Source organism: Suncus etruscus, chromosome 3 (assembly GCF_024139225.1).
Source record: "Suncus etruscus isolate mSunEtr1 chromosome 3, mSunEtr1.pri.cur, whole genome shotgun sequence".
Taxonomy (NCBI): Eukaryota; Metazoa; Chordata; class Mammalia; order Eulipotyphla; family Soricidae; genus Suncus; species Suncus etruscus.
Window position 1 is genome coordinate 109,774,938 of NC_064850.1, and position 15,282 is coordinate 109,790,219.

The 15,282-nt window shown below is 44.5% G+C and overlaps 1 protein-coding gene and 1 non-coding gene across 2 annotated transcripts in view; one reads left to right on the forward strand and one right to left on the reverse strand.

Annotated features, from left to right (window-relative positions):
• The first annotated feature begins 10,418 nt into the window (after positions 1–10,418).
• Positions 10,419–15,282, forward strand: part of TMEM154 (transmembrane protein 154) — a 28,234-nt gene continuing 23,370 nt past the window's right edge. Inside the window, exon 1 of the mRNA XM_049770866.1 lies at positions 10,419–10,505. Within this exon, the coding sequence (XP_049626823.1) occupies positions 10,436–10,505 (70 nt within the window). The 5' untranslated portion in view covers positions 10,419–10,435. The remainder of the gene's footprint in view (positions 10,506–15,282) is intronic.
• On the reverse strand, positions 11,358–11,461 carry LOC126004820 (U6 spliceosomal RNA). Its single transcript, XR_007494066.1, has one exon. It is a non-coding gene; the product is annotated as a U6 spliceosomal RNA (small nuclear RNA).

Below are 15,282 nucleotides of genomic sequence, written 5' to 3' on the forward strand. Positions count from 1 at the left end.
GATCCCAGAAACACACAGTCACATGTATACATGAAGGCCTGGTGAGATGGCTTTGAAGCACTCTGCATCCTTTACACAGTCTGTTTCATTCCTATTTCTTTGGTCTGAATAAATCCTCTTTGAATCGGTCCAAAACTGATAAAGCAGAGAAATACGCTTTGCCTGTTTGCATCGCAAGGGCCTGGGGATTATCTGTGGCATTCAGAGAAGCAGGAAGAAGCAGAAATAATAATCTAATCCACTCTAATTGACCTCCAGTTTTCTGTAGAATTCAGCAATAGGGTATATGTAAGCTAATGGCCTCTTTTCATGGACTAGAATTGCTGCAGCCCTTTGACTACTGAGAAACCAATGTCCAGGTGGTTATAACTGAAAATGGTTACCACAGTAGACTCCAAGTCTTGTGTTCTTGGCTTCAGTCTGTTAGGTCACATACTGTCTTTATCCAAAACAAAGGTGTTCCTACAATTTCCTTTTCCTTTTTACCCATCCCTTTGATACATAAAAGTTCATCTGGGAGGCCGGAGAGATAGCACAGTGGTAGAGCGTTTGCCTTGCACACAACAGATTCAGGACGAATGGTGGCATCCAGGCACCAAATCCTGGCATCTCATATAGTCCCCCGTGCCTGCCAGGATTTCTGAGCAGTCAAGATTTACCTCTGAGTGCCACTGGGTGTGATCCAAAAACAAAAGCAAAAACAAAAACAAAAACAAAAACAAAAAAATTCATCTGGATCTCATTCAACCCTTACCTGCCCGGTTGAATTTGTACTGGGAGAATAAAGAGAGATTTCCAGTTTGGCTTGTATCAGAGTGAGACCATGAGGTGAGAAGCATACTGACTAAATGTTTCTCTTCAGACTAGCTTGATTTATTAATTCTTCATGGCTACCCTGATTCAGATCAGCTCACCCGGGGTTGGAAATATGGCATGTGGTGATTTCACACAGCCAAACATTGAGCTTGTTCCCTAGCAAGAGCGAAGGAAAGGCTCCATTCATTTTTCTTTGAAGAGATTGTATTCTGTTGCTCCTTTGTGCCTGTTCCATGATGGCTGTGCTCTCCAGCCCACCATGTTTATGACCATTACACTTCAACTCAGTCACACTAGCTCACTGATAGTCGTACAATTTTCGTGCCTCAATCCAGCACCACACTGCTATGTGGAGTACAGATATGCCAATGTTACTGAATTACAATAATAAAAAAAAGGCCCAAGAATCACCTGGCTGAGATGATTGTAACAAGTTCTATTTTTAGAAGCTGAACTTTCTTTCTCCTGTGGATGAGTTCATATGAGGCTGCCCTCAAAGTGCCTCAGAGACTGGTGGAATGTGAATGCTGAGGACTTAGCAGTAGACTCAGAGTGTGACAAATACAGCAAATGAGGCTCAGAGAATCTTGTTAGTGTAAAAAGGATGGGTAGGACCTGGGGGTTCTGATTCTGCACCCTGTGAACCCCAAGCCTTCTCACTTCATCCAACCTTCTCAAGAGGCTATTAGAGTCAGTGCAATTAAAATTGTCACAATGACTCCAAAGCAAAGAAAACTAGTTTTGAGGTCAGAGAGATAGTAAAAGGGGAAAGACAATTTCTTTCCTTATGAGTAACCTGGTTCAGTCCCAGACACCTCAGAAGGGCCCCTAAGCACCAGCAGGAGTGATCTTTATCACAGAGGAGGAGTGGAGTAATACCTGAGCACCACTGGGTGTAGCCTCCAAAACCATAAAATAAAGTTGTCACAAAAACCTGTGGCAAATAAGTAAATAAAATTCTATCAGTAGATGGATTTGAGGAGCTCTGTCTTCTATTTCCACACCCATCAAATGTCCTCAAAACCTGGGGCAGGAGCAGTGGCACAGCAATTAGCGGTTAGCGCCTTAAACGAGATAACCTAAGACAGACCTAGGTTTGAATGCCTGGCGTCTCATATGGTCCCCCAAGCCAGGAGCAATCGATTTTTGAGCACATAACCAGGAGTAACCCTTAAATGTCAACAGGTGTGTTCCCCACAAAAAAGCAAAAAAAAAAAAAAAAAAAAAGTCCCCCAAACGAACCAATCTGACAATTTGTCTTGGCTAAAACATAAAGATAAAGATGGAATTCTTAGTTATTGATCCCTTTAGGGCCAACAAACCAGAATTACATTTTAAAGACAATCTTCTCAACCAATACAAGCATCCTCAAGGCAATCTCAGAGAAAACTGAAAGATACGGGGCCTAGGAGAGCCTCCAAATTCACTAAGGTTCATTCTGAATAACTGGGATGTCACTCAACTGACTGATGTATTTATAAGTGACTTATTCAAATTTACCACTCCTGAAAATAAAATTTGAAGTGGATGCCACAGTTGAAAAATAGGGTCCCACATTCCTGCCCTGAGCTAGTGACTGAGAATTTATAGCTATAAAGTGCTGACAAGCTAGTCAACTAAGCCCAGGGCCTGAAAATCAAAGTGGAAGGTCTAAGTGCAGAGAGAGACTTGGAAGAATTTTTAAATAAAATAATTTTATTTTGCTTATTGAATTTGTCATTTTTCTACAAAAAATGTGTCATATCTTTGTAATGAAAATATTCTTTTAAATTAAATAAAATCACCTTTGCCTTCTTTTATGTTTCTGCTTTTGGAGGACCTATTCATTGGTGCTTAGAGGTACTTACAAAGCATGTACTCAGTCCAATGAACCCTTTCTCCAGACTTATCTTACCTGATACAGGTTCTTATGAGGTTCAAATTCTCTCCACTTCAGTGTCTTGAGCATATTCCTCATACCCCAGTGCTGGAATTGTTCCTTTTAGCATCATTCCTAATCCAACTGCAATTTACTATTTCCCCCAAATATTTATGTGCTTTATCTTTTCAAGGTTTGTTGTTGAGGAAGGTATAGAGTCTATACTATAGACAAATCGGCTATGACTTTGGGTAGTCAAATTAAACAGAAAGCAAAAAAGAAAAAGAAAACCTACTCAGACTACTCACCTGTATTTGTCATTCTAAAGTAGATTCCAATATAGATTATTTTGTTTTGTTTTGGTGAAGGATGAGGGTGTCTCCCAAATGGTGATCTTGGGATCCCAGCAGTCTTTGGCCAACGAGGCTGGTGGTCCAGTGCTAGGAGTTGAGGATGTCAAGCTGCCAGATATATCTAGAGCCCCCCTTGTGATGCTGTATAGGAGGTGCTCTAGGGCTACACTAGGCAAGGCTCAGGAGGTCACGTGGTATCAGGGATCAAAGCATGCATTCTAACCCTGGCCCATGGGAAAATTTTATAATGATGTATGTCTTAATTTTCTTCAATTATTTCAATCCAAAAAATGCTTGACTAGATTAGGAACTTTAAAATGCACCTAAATAGAATTTTATTAAAAATTTTGATTTTAAAATTAAATATTTCTTGAAGTAATAGTGGGAAGTAACAGATGAGTAAGATCAGGGCCATGTGGGGGGAAACACGTGGCCTATGCTTTTCTCATAGGGGTGAAGAAGGGACCTGTGGCCTGGAGTGGGCTTAGGGATGATTCTGGGAGGGTTTCCAGGTGTAGCTGTCACTTAAATCCTGACAGATGAACTGGAATTATCAAGGGAAAGAAAAATTCTAGAAGAGGTACTGCAAGTCACATAGCCAAGCTTCACTTTTAGTTCTGGGCTTCCTGGAAAACATGGGGAAAAGGGATGTGCTATTTATTTTTTGAGAAAAAAGGAACATCCCTTTCTGGGAGCTAAATATATATATATTGGTTTTGGGGCCATACCCGGCAGTGCTCAGGGGTTACTCCTGGCTGTCTGCTCAGAAAAAGCTCCTGGCAGGCACGGGGGACCATATGGGACACCGGGATTTGAACCAACCACCTTTGGTCCTGGATCGGCTGCTTGCAAGGCAAACGCCGCTGTGCTATCTCTCCAGGCCCAGCTAAAAATATTTTTAACGATTCTTGTTTTCTCATGATTGAAATACCCCCCAAATCATAAAAATTCAACTCAGAAATTTCAACTCAGAATTGTGGGGAGTAAATCAACTTTAGCACGCACACCCCAAATTTTCCTGATGGAGTGCTCTCAACCCCAGCCCACTTCAAAAAGATGGCTAGGAAAGAAAGGATTTCTTTATTTCTTCGTGGGTTTATTAAAAAAAAAAAAAAAACAAAAACAAAAAAACAACTAAGTGTGTCAATCCCTTAGAAATATACATGAAAATATAGAGAATCCTCTGCCTAAGGGACATTTTGATCAGTTAGAAGAAGGCCATGGAGTTTGGCTTCCTCTTCTCAGAGGTTCTTCCAAAGGTGTTCACGCTGAGAGGAGTGTCCGATGCCATGTGAGCACCAGTGGGGAGGCAGCCATTGAGAAAAATGGTGGAGTTTCACTTCACCCATATGACCTGTCTGGGGCTCCTGCCTCCAGGACTGAGAGGAAATGGCTGTGGGTTACGCTTCAGCTCTGTGGTATTTTCCATGGTGGCTGGAGCTGACTGGACCAGAGGAAGTGCTGTCAGCTCCTCTCCAGGATCCTCTTTTCTCTGCACCCTCTGGAGCTCAATAGAATCCCTTCTTCCCAGCCCCAGCCCATACCCTCCCTCTCCAGTCCTGGATTCTTCCAAGCCCTACCTGATGTCACTCCTGCCCTGTTTAAGGACCAGCAAACACTGAAACCATCAGCTGGCATTTGTACAGAGAAAGGAATTGCAGAGAATGTAAGTCTGTCTAGTGTACATGTGTGTGTATGTGTGTGTGAGAAACATGCAGCATGTGGATATGTATTAAGAGACTGTTCTGCAATTGGACATAGCCATGTTGCACAAGCACCTACAGAGAGAGAGAGAGAAAGAGAGAGAGAGAGAAAGAGAGAGAGAGAGAGAGAGAGAAAGAGAGAGAGAGAGAGAGAGAGTCTGATCTACAGTTGTAGCAAACAACAAGGAAGCCAACCTTAATAAATCAGACTCGAAGAAGGTTCTGTGAGAATCAGCTCTAACTGATCAGATCTAAGAACTGACTCGCTTCTCATCCTCTATGCCTGCACCTTCCATCAGGGCTCCCACATTCACTCCTGTCTCCCAAGACTTCTTCTTCCACTCTCAAGTACCCCTACAAGTTTCCCCCAAAGGGGAAGTGACGTGGGGGTGTCCCTTGTCACAAGGGCCTCCTTGTGTGTGAGCCTCCTGAGTGTGTCAGAGGAGCTGTGTATGCCTGTGAGAGCCTGGGATCTGGCCAGAGGGAAGCTCTGTAAAACATGAGGCAGGGTGCCTGCCCTCACACTAGATCTTTCACTTCTCAGCTTGTTCCCTGAAAGCATCTCCTCTGTTCCTCTGTAAGAGAAGTGAGAAAATAAGTGGGAGTCACTGATTGTGAGACAGACTCTCCGTAAAATATTAAGGCATTCCTAGGTTCCTAGAACTGGTAGTGTTTTTCCCCCTGCCCTCATGAGTAGGTGTAAGCTTGGGGCATTTCCTGGCGCCACCAGCCTGTACCCCCTCAGCCTCCTCTCTTCATTGAAATCCTAGCAGGCCTCAAGGCACACCGCCCCTTCTGGCAGGCCTGCCATCTGCTCCTCAGGCTCCCTCCTTCACACCTCCTGATGTCCATAAGCCCCCACTTGCCAGGTCACAGGCCTTCATTTCTAGCCACTGACCCTCACATCCAGCCACAGATTTCACTTGGCTCTCACTCTAACCACACAGTGCCTCTCATGCATGTAAGTAATCTCAGGCCAGGCGGCCCCTTGCCTAAGTGTTGGTAAAATTTAGAACCAACAAGTAAAGAGCCCATTGCCTCCCACACAGCCATTCTGTAATACCAAGCACAACTCAGATTACCAATGCGCGACCCTTTCTGACCAAGGTGCTCATATTCTTTTTTATTATTATTAATACTGTTTAATTGAATCACCATAAGATACAGTTATAAAGTTATTCATGATTGCGTTTCATTAATACAATATCCAACATTCATTCCTATACTAGTGCACATTTCTAGCCAACAATGTCCCCAATTTCCCTCTCCCTCACCCCTCACCCATATCTCATCTCTCTCTCTCTCTTTCTTTTTTTTAGCTTTGAGGCACTATGGTTTGCAAATTTGTTACTCGTTTAATGCCGGTGCTAATGTCAAATGCTCAAGCCTTTTTTGGAACACAATATGTATATTCTTCAGAAAAACAGAAATTGGGGCAGAGTGATAACACAGCAGGTAGGGCTTTTGCCTTGAACATAACTGACATGGCTTCAATGAATCCAATATGAGCCTGCCAGGAGTGATTTCTGAGCACAGAGCTAGGAGTAATGCCTAAACACCACCGAGAGTGGCCAAAAACAAACAAACAAATGAAAAACTAGAAATTGAACTTCCATATGATCCAGCAATACCACTTCTGAGAATATATCTTAGGAACCTAAAAACATAATAGAGAAAAGATATTTGCACCCCTATGTTCATTGCAGCACTATTCATAATAGCCAGAATCTGAAAACAACCCAAGTGCCCAAGAACAAGTAAGTGGATAAAGAATCTGTGGTACATCTACACAATGGAATAGTATGAAGCTGATAAGAAAAATAAAGTAGAAATTTGCTTATACATGCATGGATATGGAGATTATTCTGTTAAGAATCAGAGGGAAAGGGATAGGCATATAATGATCATATTCATTTGTGGAATATTAAAGATTAATGATAGAAACAATAGAGATGAGGGCCAGGAGGACTGGTTAGTTCATGGTAGGAAGCTTACCACAAGTGCAATCATGATGCTCATTTTCTAACCACCAGAGAACAGCTTCCTCATGTTCTGTCTCTTCCAGAGTGCAGGGGTGAAAGTTCACGGCTATAACACTTGCTCATCGTCCTTGGTTTCTGCTGCATGTGGCTCACTGTCAGGTACTGCTGCTACTCAGAAATGGTGCAAACTGGGGCTGGAGCAGTGGCGCAAGTGGTAAGGCATCTGCCTTGTTTGCGCTAACCTAGAACAGACCACAATTTGATCCCCCAGCATCCCATATGGTCCCCCAAACCAGGAACGATTTCTGAGTCCATAGCCAGGAGTAACCCCTGAGCGTTACCGGGTATGGCCTAAAAACAAAACAAAACAACAACAACAACAAAATGGTGCAAACTGTGGAAACCAATGAAGCTTCCCAGCTCTACAAAGCCTCCTGCAATGCAAGACGTGAAGTTCCAAAATCCAAGCCACATTCTAGCCTGCATGAACCTCCAGACTATGATGCTTTTAATAGGATGAAAGTGGGACAATGAGGAGAAGGCCTGGCCCCACACCTTCCTCTCAAATATGTGGGCTCCAGCTGTGGAAAGGCTGCAGGACTAGAAACAATTGCCAGCCCAACTGGGCATGTATGGGTCTGCAAGAGGGGGTTCATTCACTAACCCAGTGAGAGTTGAGAAAATGATTCCATCCCTGCAGTTTCCTAATCCATCACCCGGTTTTGAACTTGTCTATTTCCTTCTGCTGTTTGCTCTGCGTTGTCACCAAAAGTGTAAAAGTGTATTTGGAGTTGACTTAATTGCCTATTTGAAACATTAAAATGCCTACTGGAAGTCCATTCACTAAGCAATCATTAAATGAATCACAGACTTATTGCTGGTGGATTAAGAGCTGAGATTCACTGGAAAGCAGGCATGCACTAAACAATAAAAATAATTGAATAGAGGCTGTGTTGCAGGCAGAGGCATTCCAGATGCTTGGTAGATCAACCTGGTCACTGAAGACAAGGTCTCAGGTAACCCAGGGATTGGTGGAGAGGTAGAGGTTAGATCTCTCTCTCTCTCTCTCTCTCTCTCTCTCTCTCTCTCTCTCTCTCTCTCTCTCTCTCTCTCTCTCTCTCTCACACCCTCCCTCTCTGCCTGGTCCTCTTGAAACCACAGCAAACATGGTTATGAAATTGCATTTCGCAGAAATTAGGCCCTAAGCCCAAAGATGTCAATTAGAACTCAGAAACCAAAGGTAGACTAATCTCCCCTGGTATGAGTCTGAGCATTGTTCTAACATGGCAGGATTTCCACTCCCCTTTGTAACCTACTCATTTGTATGGTTTTGTTTGTTGTTATAAACCTCTGGGAAATTCACTGTTCTGCAATAAGAAAGAAGGTGTAATACAGACTCTGCCACCTTCCCCTGTAGCAGATTCTGCTTTAGAAATACTCCTTTTAGAAAAATCATTCTTCCTGGGGGCCGAAACAATAACACAGAGGGTAGGACACTTGTCTTGTATGCAGCCAATCTGGGTCTGATCCATGGCATCTCATATGGTTCCCTGAGCCCACTAGCAATGATCTATGAGCATAGAGTCAGGTGTTAAATATATATAAATATATATAATAAAAAATAATATCTCTCACTGTGTGATGCAGCAATCAAGCCGTACAGTTTTTCCAAAGGAGTAAACGCTTATGTACTCACAAATACCTTTTCACAGATATTGAAAGCAGTTTTTTCCTCCTTAATTGTCAAAACCTGGAAGCACCAAGATGCCTTTAGTGGGTGAGTAGATAAGTCAACAGTGCCATCTGAGAATAAATATTACTTAGCATTATGCAGAAATGAGCAACCAGCCACGTGAAAACAGGGAAGGAGTGTAAAATATGCTACAAAGTGGAGAAAGGCAGCCTGAGAAGGCCAACAGTAGGGTATTTTGGGAAAGACAAATGTATAGAGACATTCAGGGATCAAGACTGAGGAGATGCTTTGTAGTAGAGCACCTGGCATATGTGAAGCCCTCGGTTCAAGTTCTAGGAAGAAAAAAACAAACAAACAAAAGGAGCTGTAGTTATCAGGGTAGTGTGTGTATGTGTGTGTGTGTGTGTGTGTGTGTGTGTGTGTGTGTGTGTGTGTGTGTGGTGTTTGGGATCAATATACACAGTACATAAAGCAATTAAACTGCAGTGTGCAGGGATACCGACACTCCTTGAAATCGAAAATCCAATTGCCCTCTGTTAGGTGGGTTCAGCTCCTTGACATTGGTGAGTGGTTGAAAACGAAACTCACCATTAAGACAAATCTACACATAAATGAGCACACACGCTTCAGCCCATGGAGCTCAAGGGTCAACTTTGCTAGGAGTCTTTATAGTACATGCGTACAAATCCACAGACTAAGTTCTACCATGATGCACCAGAGAGTCAGTGGCTTATAACAAATAATCCACCATGGAGGAATGAGATCAGAGCTGATGGGAAATCTCTGTACTGTCCTCTTAATTTTCTGCAAACATAAAACTCTCAAACGTGTAAATTTTTATAATGAAAAAAACCAAGCACAACAGCAACCAATATGGAAATATCATTTCTCCCTGGCGATACAGAGCACAGCCCTTGCCCTCCCCATGAGCATCCTGGGGGCCCAGGGGCTGCATCTGGGAGTCCTTGGGAGGTGGTTCACATCACAGCACTGGTGGAGGGACCATGTGATGCTGGCGTTCAAACACGGGCCTCCTGCATGCAAAGCAGACACACCTGCCCAGTGCACTGTTTGGGGAAAATTTGCTGAAGGCATCGCTGTCCCCAAGTACAACCCAGCAGACACTAGTCACATGGAGCCATTTCTATTTAAATGAATAAAATATTTTCAATGTAGTTTGAGGGCCCGGGGATAGCTCAGTGGCAAAGTGATTCCCAGCACCACCTCACTCTGTGAGATCTCAAACAGAGCAGTCAATGAATGTTGTCACTACAACAACCACCATTGCTGAAGCGGAAGAGGCCAGGGGAATAAGACATAAAGGCTGGGGCTGAAGCAGTGGCGCAAGCGGTAGTGCGTCAACCTTGCCTGCTGCCTGCACTAGCCTAGGTTCGATCCCCCGGCATCCCAAAGGTCCTACAAGCCAGGTGCGATTTCTGAGCGCATAGCCAGGAGTAACCCCTGAGCTTGACCAGGTGTGGCCCCCCCAAAAACAAAAACAAACAAAAAAGCCATAAAGGCTGGTGACGCTATCCACTTTAGACCATCATTGCCACAGCCTCATGCCTGAGGAACCATGGGCTCTAAGGTTACAGGTCCTGGGTAGACTGCAGAGGGGGAGCACCTTCTTGATTTCAGAAAGTGCTACTGGGTCATTCGTGTCTCTCCAGATTCTAGGCAGCCCCAGAGACGGGGAAGTTACATGGACCGCCACCAGCAGCCCCGGATCCAGATGGCATCTGGGCTGTGAACCTGACTGGCTCAGAGAGCTTTGGGGGGAGAGGCCTGCCCAGGGCAGGGCTGGGGCTGCAGAAGGCTGGGAGAGGCTCCCTGAATCAAGGCATGAGTGTGCGACTTCTCTTTTGCAATCCTTGCTGGTCTGACAGGCTCCTGCAGAATTACATCACTTCCTAAAAAACAGGCAAACACCTCTCCTTTAAGTTAGAACCGACTTGAGCGAGCAGGAAACAGGAAATGTTGGGGTTTCGGGGAGGGTGAAGCACAGTGCAGCGAGCAGCATCCCAGCTGCCATGGGGGCTCCAGGGGCCGTCCTGCTTGGGGTTCTGCTCCTCTGGCTCCTGCCCACCGGCCAGGCTCAGAGTAAGTTACCTGCAGGCTTCCTCACCTGTCACGGTGGATAGTGAAGGTTTCTGGGGTGCTCAAGGCTACACAGAACTGGGGAGGAATGTGTAAATGTCCAGAAACTCTAAACCTTGCTGTGAAAGAAAGGCAGAAAATGAGAACTGTCTGGGGGTGGGTGGATGAGGGAGGCAGGACTGGAGGGGTTGAACTTGGCTTTCCCTGCAGCTGGCTGACCCTGGTCTTGAGCTGGCTCACTTGCTTGATGTAATCTTTCTAGCTCTGTCTTCTAAAATGTGTGGGTCCCTGTAATTTACCCACTTTAATGGACATATTAAGAAAGCTATAAATCCTTTCGACAATTCGTGTCAAAGCATTTGCTTTTAGTCAGATGGGCTGAGAAGTCTGCTAGTTCCAAAATTTCCTGGATAAAGCCAGGATGGCAATTTACTCCTGAAAAGACAAAAGAGTGGAAAAAAAAACCAGGTTTCTTTTTGTTTGTTTTTTAAAGTAAACAGGAAATGATCTGAGGCATTTCAAGCATCCCTCTGACTTCTCCAGAAAAGTCTCATCTGCTTTTCTCTGATTTTGATACTTGAGGAGTTTTACTCTGTATTGATTGCTCTGAGTGAAGTGCTGTTTGAAAGGGTTAAGAGATTATCACAAATCGCAGGTATTGGAAGAGACAAAATATTAAATCTCATTACTTGGAGCTGAGAGCGGCAATTGATTTATACTCTTGGCAGTTGCTACAACAAGCAGCCATCAACCTCAACTGGCTCTTACAGTTTTGTTGACTTGCTCTGGAGCGTAAACTCCAGTGGTTTCTTGCCATCTGCCTACTTGAAGCGAAGGCGGTCAATCTCCCAGTTCAAGAAAGGCTCTCTTGCCTCAGCCCTTCTCATCTTTGCTCAGGGGCCATGCTAATCTTCTCTGTTTAGTTTCAATTTTAGTAGATGTGCTGCGGAAGTGAGCACTCTCCTTAGGTAGTGCTCAAGGGGCACCAGCACTGACCTCAGAGACGTGGCCACATTCTAGTGATTCACGCCAGCACCCCAACCGCCCCTACACCCAGTTCTCTTTTCCTAGATGCTCGCTTTGAATTGTGACTCTGACTCCCGAGAACTTGCTTCACAAAAGCAAGTCATTTCCGTGGAGGCTGGATTGAAATTGCAGTGAGTGCCTGGGAGGAATTGAGGAAGGGGGGTGTTTGCTTTTAATGCACAAAGTGTGGCTGTTGGAAAGCAACTACACTGGGGGTTCAGGTGAAGAAACTGAGGCAGCAGAGCCCAGCCACCCCATCACCCCTTTGCACTGTCTCAACATGGACCTCAGGATTCTCACTCTCCCCAGAGCAAGATGGAAACTTGTCTGAGGATTTTCTTTTAGAGGAAGGAGAGAGGTAACATTTTGGAGGCCACACACAGCAGTGCCTGGAGAACTACTCCTGGTTCTGTCTTCAGGGATCACTCTTAGGGCTTCTGGAGATTGAACGAGCTATGTGCAAAATCTTCTATGTACAAGGCTGGTGCTTCTCTTAAGCCTTTACTGTTTCCCTGGCCTTTCCCAAGGATTTTCTTGAGCATCTGAAAAATTATGTCTGAAGTTGTGAGCAGCTGGACCTAGAGAGTCCTCGATCAGAATTCAGTCAATTCTCCTCCTGTGCTCAGCTGGGTGCTTCTACTCACAGCTGCCCCTTGTTTCAGTTCCTAGACCAGTGTTGCTAAACCCCAGGGCTGCTTTGAAGCTGGTTTCCTGCCTGTGCCTCTCCTCTCCCATAGGTTGGCCCCTGAGTCTCATGCCATGGCTTCCCATTTCTGTGATCTGCAACTGTGGTCCCCTGGGAATATCCTAGTGGTCCATAGGACACCCAGTTTAGAAGAGCTGCTCTGGGCTACATCCAGCTCTGCCCTCTTCTGCTCTGTGCCCCCAAGCCCCTTTTGCAGCAGAAGCTCAGATCTATTAGCTATTGATGAAAGTAATTTACAGGTTATCATTTCCACTCAATGGGCTGGATAGAGTCGGAAAGGCCCAGCCAGCCGCCTCCTCTCACTGCACCATCCCCACCATTCCCTCTTCTGCTAACACAGCTCATCGCTGAGTCCTTGCCCTTGTCCGTAGATACCCGTCCTCCAGGGAACATCCTCTGCAGCTTATCAGCAGCTCCCATAGACCCTCTGGGGAAGCAACGGACATTAGCAGGAGCTCATGGACCATGGGCTGATATTAAAATCTTCCTAGAACCAAGAGGAGGCGTATCTCTGAGAACTAGTGAGCTGTGAAAACAGGCAATGTTAGAGTGTCAGATGGCACCAGGACAAAGGTGATTTTACCCCTGAACCCCCAAAACTTTAAGGGGTATAGTAGTCTCAGGTGCAACTGGGAGCACATTCTGCTTATTCTCTTAAAAAAGATGGGTTTCCAGGGGCTGCAGAAGCGCTTTTTTTTTTTTTTTTTAGCTCTCTTAAAAGGGGAAAGTAGGCCAAGGCCATTTGGGAATCACTCTAGATAATCCAACCCTTTTATCAGGCTCTGCCTGGATTCCCTGAAAAGTGTAAAAATGCCCACTTACCAGAAGCTGTATAATTAAGGCTTGTCACTTTGAGGTTGGCCAAGGGACAGGCTGCTTTAGGTTAGTAATGTTCATAAATGAATGTACAGTTGTCTTTGGAGCTGGCAGGGCCTAAGATTTCAGGATATGACTTTGTTTCTAGTGTCATGTGTGTATCCTACGAGTGTGTTCAAGGTGCTCTTAAATTCTTCCGAAACTGTCTCAAGGACCTGCAGTCTACCGAATAGATCACTCCCCCCCCTTGCAAACATATTCCAGGATATGTCTTGAGCCCAGCGTTTATGAACTACACACCAGTATCATTATCTGTGCCCACCAATACCTGAGCCCAGCAGGATGGACGCTGAGTCAGCGTCTCCACTCCTTACTTACTGGGAAAGAGTAGGCTGCAGAATTGATTGCCATCCCGCTGAAATAGCCACTTAGATTAGCAGGCACCAGGCAAGAACGGAGGAGAAAGCTTTTCCCGGACCTAAGATAGATAAAACAGAAGCAGATAAAGCAAAGCTCTGGGCCTGGCTTTCTTGGACAGTGCAGAAGGCTAAAAAAGGTCAGACTTGGGTGACTCTGCAGAGGAGTAAGGAGACACGTTTCCCTCATTTCACAGACCATACTCGGTGAGCATCAACTTAATTGGTCTCTGGAGTTATTTATTGCATCTTTCCAGATACCAAGGATGGTACCAAGAGGGGATGCTTGTTGCAAAGAGGATTGTTGGTGGAAGGAAGAGCTTGAGAATGTGACAGGAATGAGAAGATCATGGGTGTTTTGTGGTCCCACACTGAGGTGGTCAAAGAGGACTGGGAGGTTTTGAGCTTAGAGATGAGCTAGAACTGTATAATTACTGGGGGAACCTTAGAGAGAAGGACTAGAAGAAAGAACTAGTTGCATAAATGATTTGGCAATTTCTACTACTGATACAATTGTTATTTTCTGAAACAGTTTTGGTTTCAAGTTACAATAATGATAAATAACATACAATGTTCATTGTTTTCTATAATATGATAAATGTATATACAGTAATATCTTTTAGTGACCAATCAATTATATGTTAGTCTAATTATATATATTTCGAACAAGACGTTGAATAGACCAATTCATTGAATTATCGTATAAAATGGTAGATTATCTCTCTTTTACATGAGAAAACGGGCAAAGAAAGGTAAAGTACCTTGCCAATAGTCACTCAGCAAAGTGTAGATCTAAGTGAGATCCAGCCTCTAGAGTCCATGTTCTCATACTTGATCGCCTCTGACAGGTAATTTCAAGGGTCTGCCTTGCTACTGTCTCATTTCAGATTTATGAAAATATATTTTGGAAATTATGTGCTTTCCCAATGGTAGATATATTATGATGAAGCTTGGAGGCAGTTACTCTGTATCAATAGAAAGACTCCCTTTGCTCGGTCAGAGCTGGCTTCAGGGTAAGATATGGAAAGAGTGGGTTAAACTTGGTTTCAGAGGAAAGGTGGGGCTGAAAGGTGTAGAAGTGAGTAACAGAGAATCTGGGGATTAGTACAGTTGACACCTGAAGCAGAAACAACAGGAATGTGGACTTCCTGCTTAAGAAAAGGGCTTCAGGGTTGGGAACCAGGGGCAGAAGACCAGCTTGGTGCCGAGAACAGACCCAAGGACCAAACATCTTTCAGTGACCTAAAAGAAAGGAAGAGATTAGCTAGAGATGGGCAGACTGAGTCTGGAAGTCTGAATTCCAGGAGAACCTACCTAGGAGGGCAGGATCTTGGCTGGGATGGGCTTGGCTCTGCAGAGAAACACCGTAACCTGCAATTTACATCCATAGGTATTTGCACCACCCTCCAGAACTAGCAAAGATGTTGAAAAACAAGAACTGCATAGTGTGCTTGCGTGCTGTCCATGTGTTTTGATGGCAAGAAGGGACAGGAGTTTAATGCCATCATCTGGTCTGTCCTATTAATCTTCAGGCATTTTATTCTACATGTACCTTGCTTCTAAAAAATCTGTTTCAAATTCTAGAACATTTTTAATGCACTATTTGGGGCCTACTAACCTTCACCACCATCACCCACCCAACACATTGCCAACCCCCGTCAATGTGGGGGGAATGGGAGGCATCTGTGGAAACCTGTTGATTTGCTTATAATGAAAACAATAAGAGAGGGGCCAGAGAGATAGCATGGAGGTAATGTGTTTGCCTTGCATGCAGAGGATGGTGGTTCGAATTCTGGCATCCCATATGGTCCCCGAG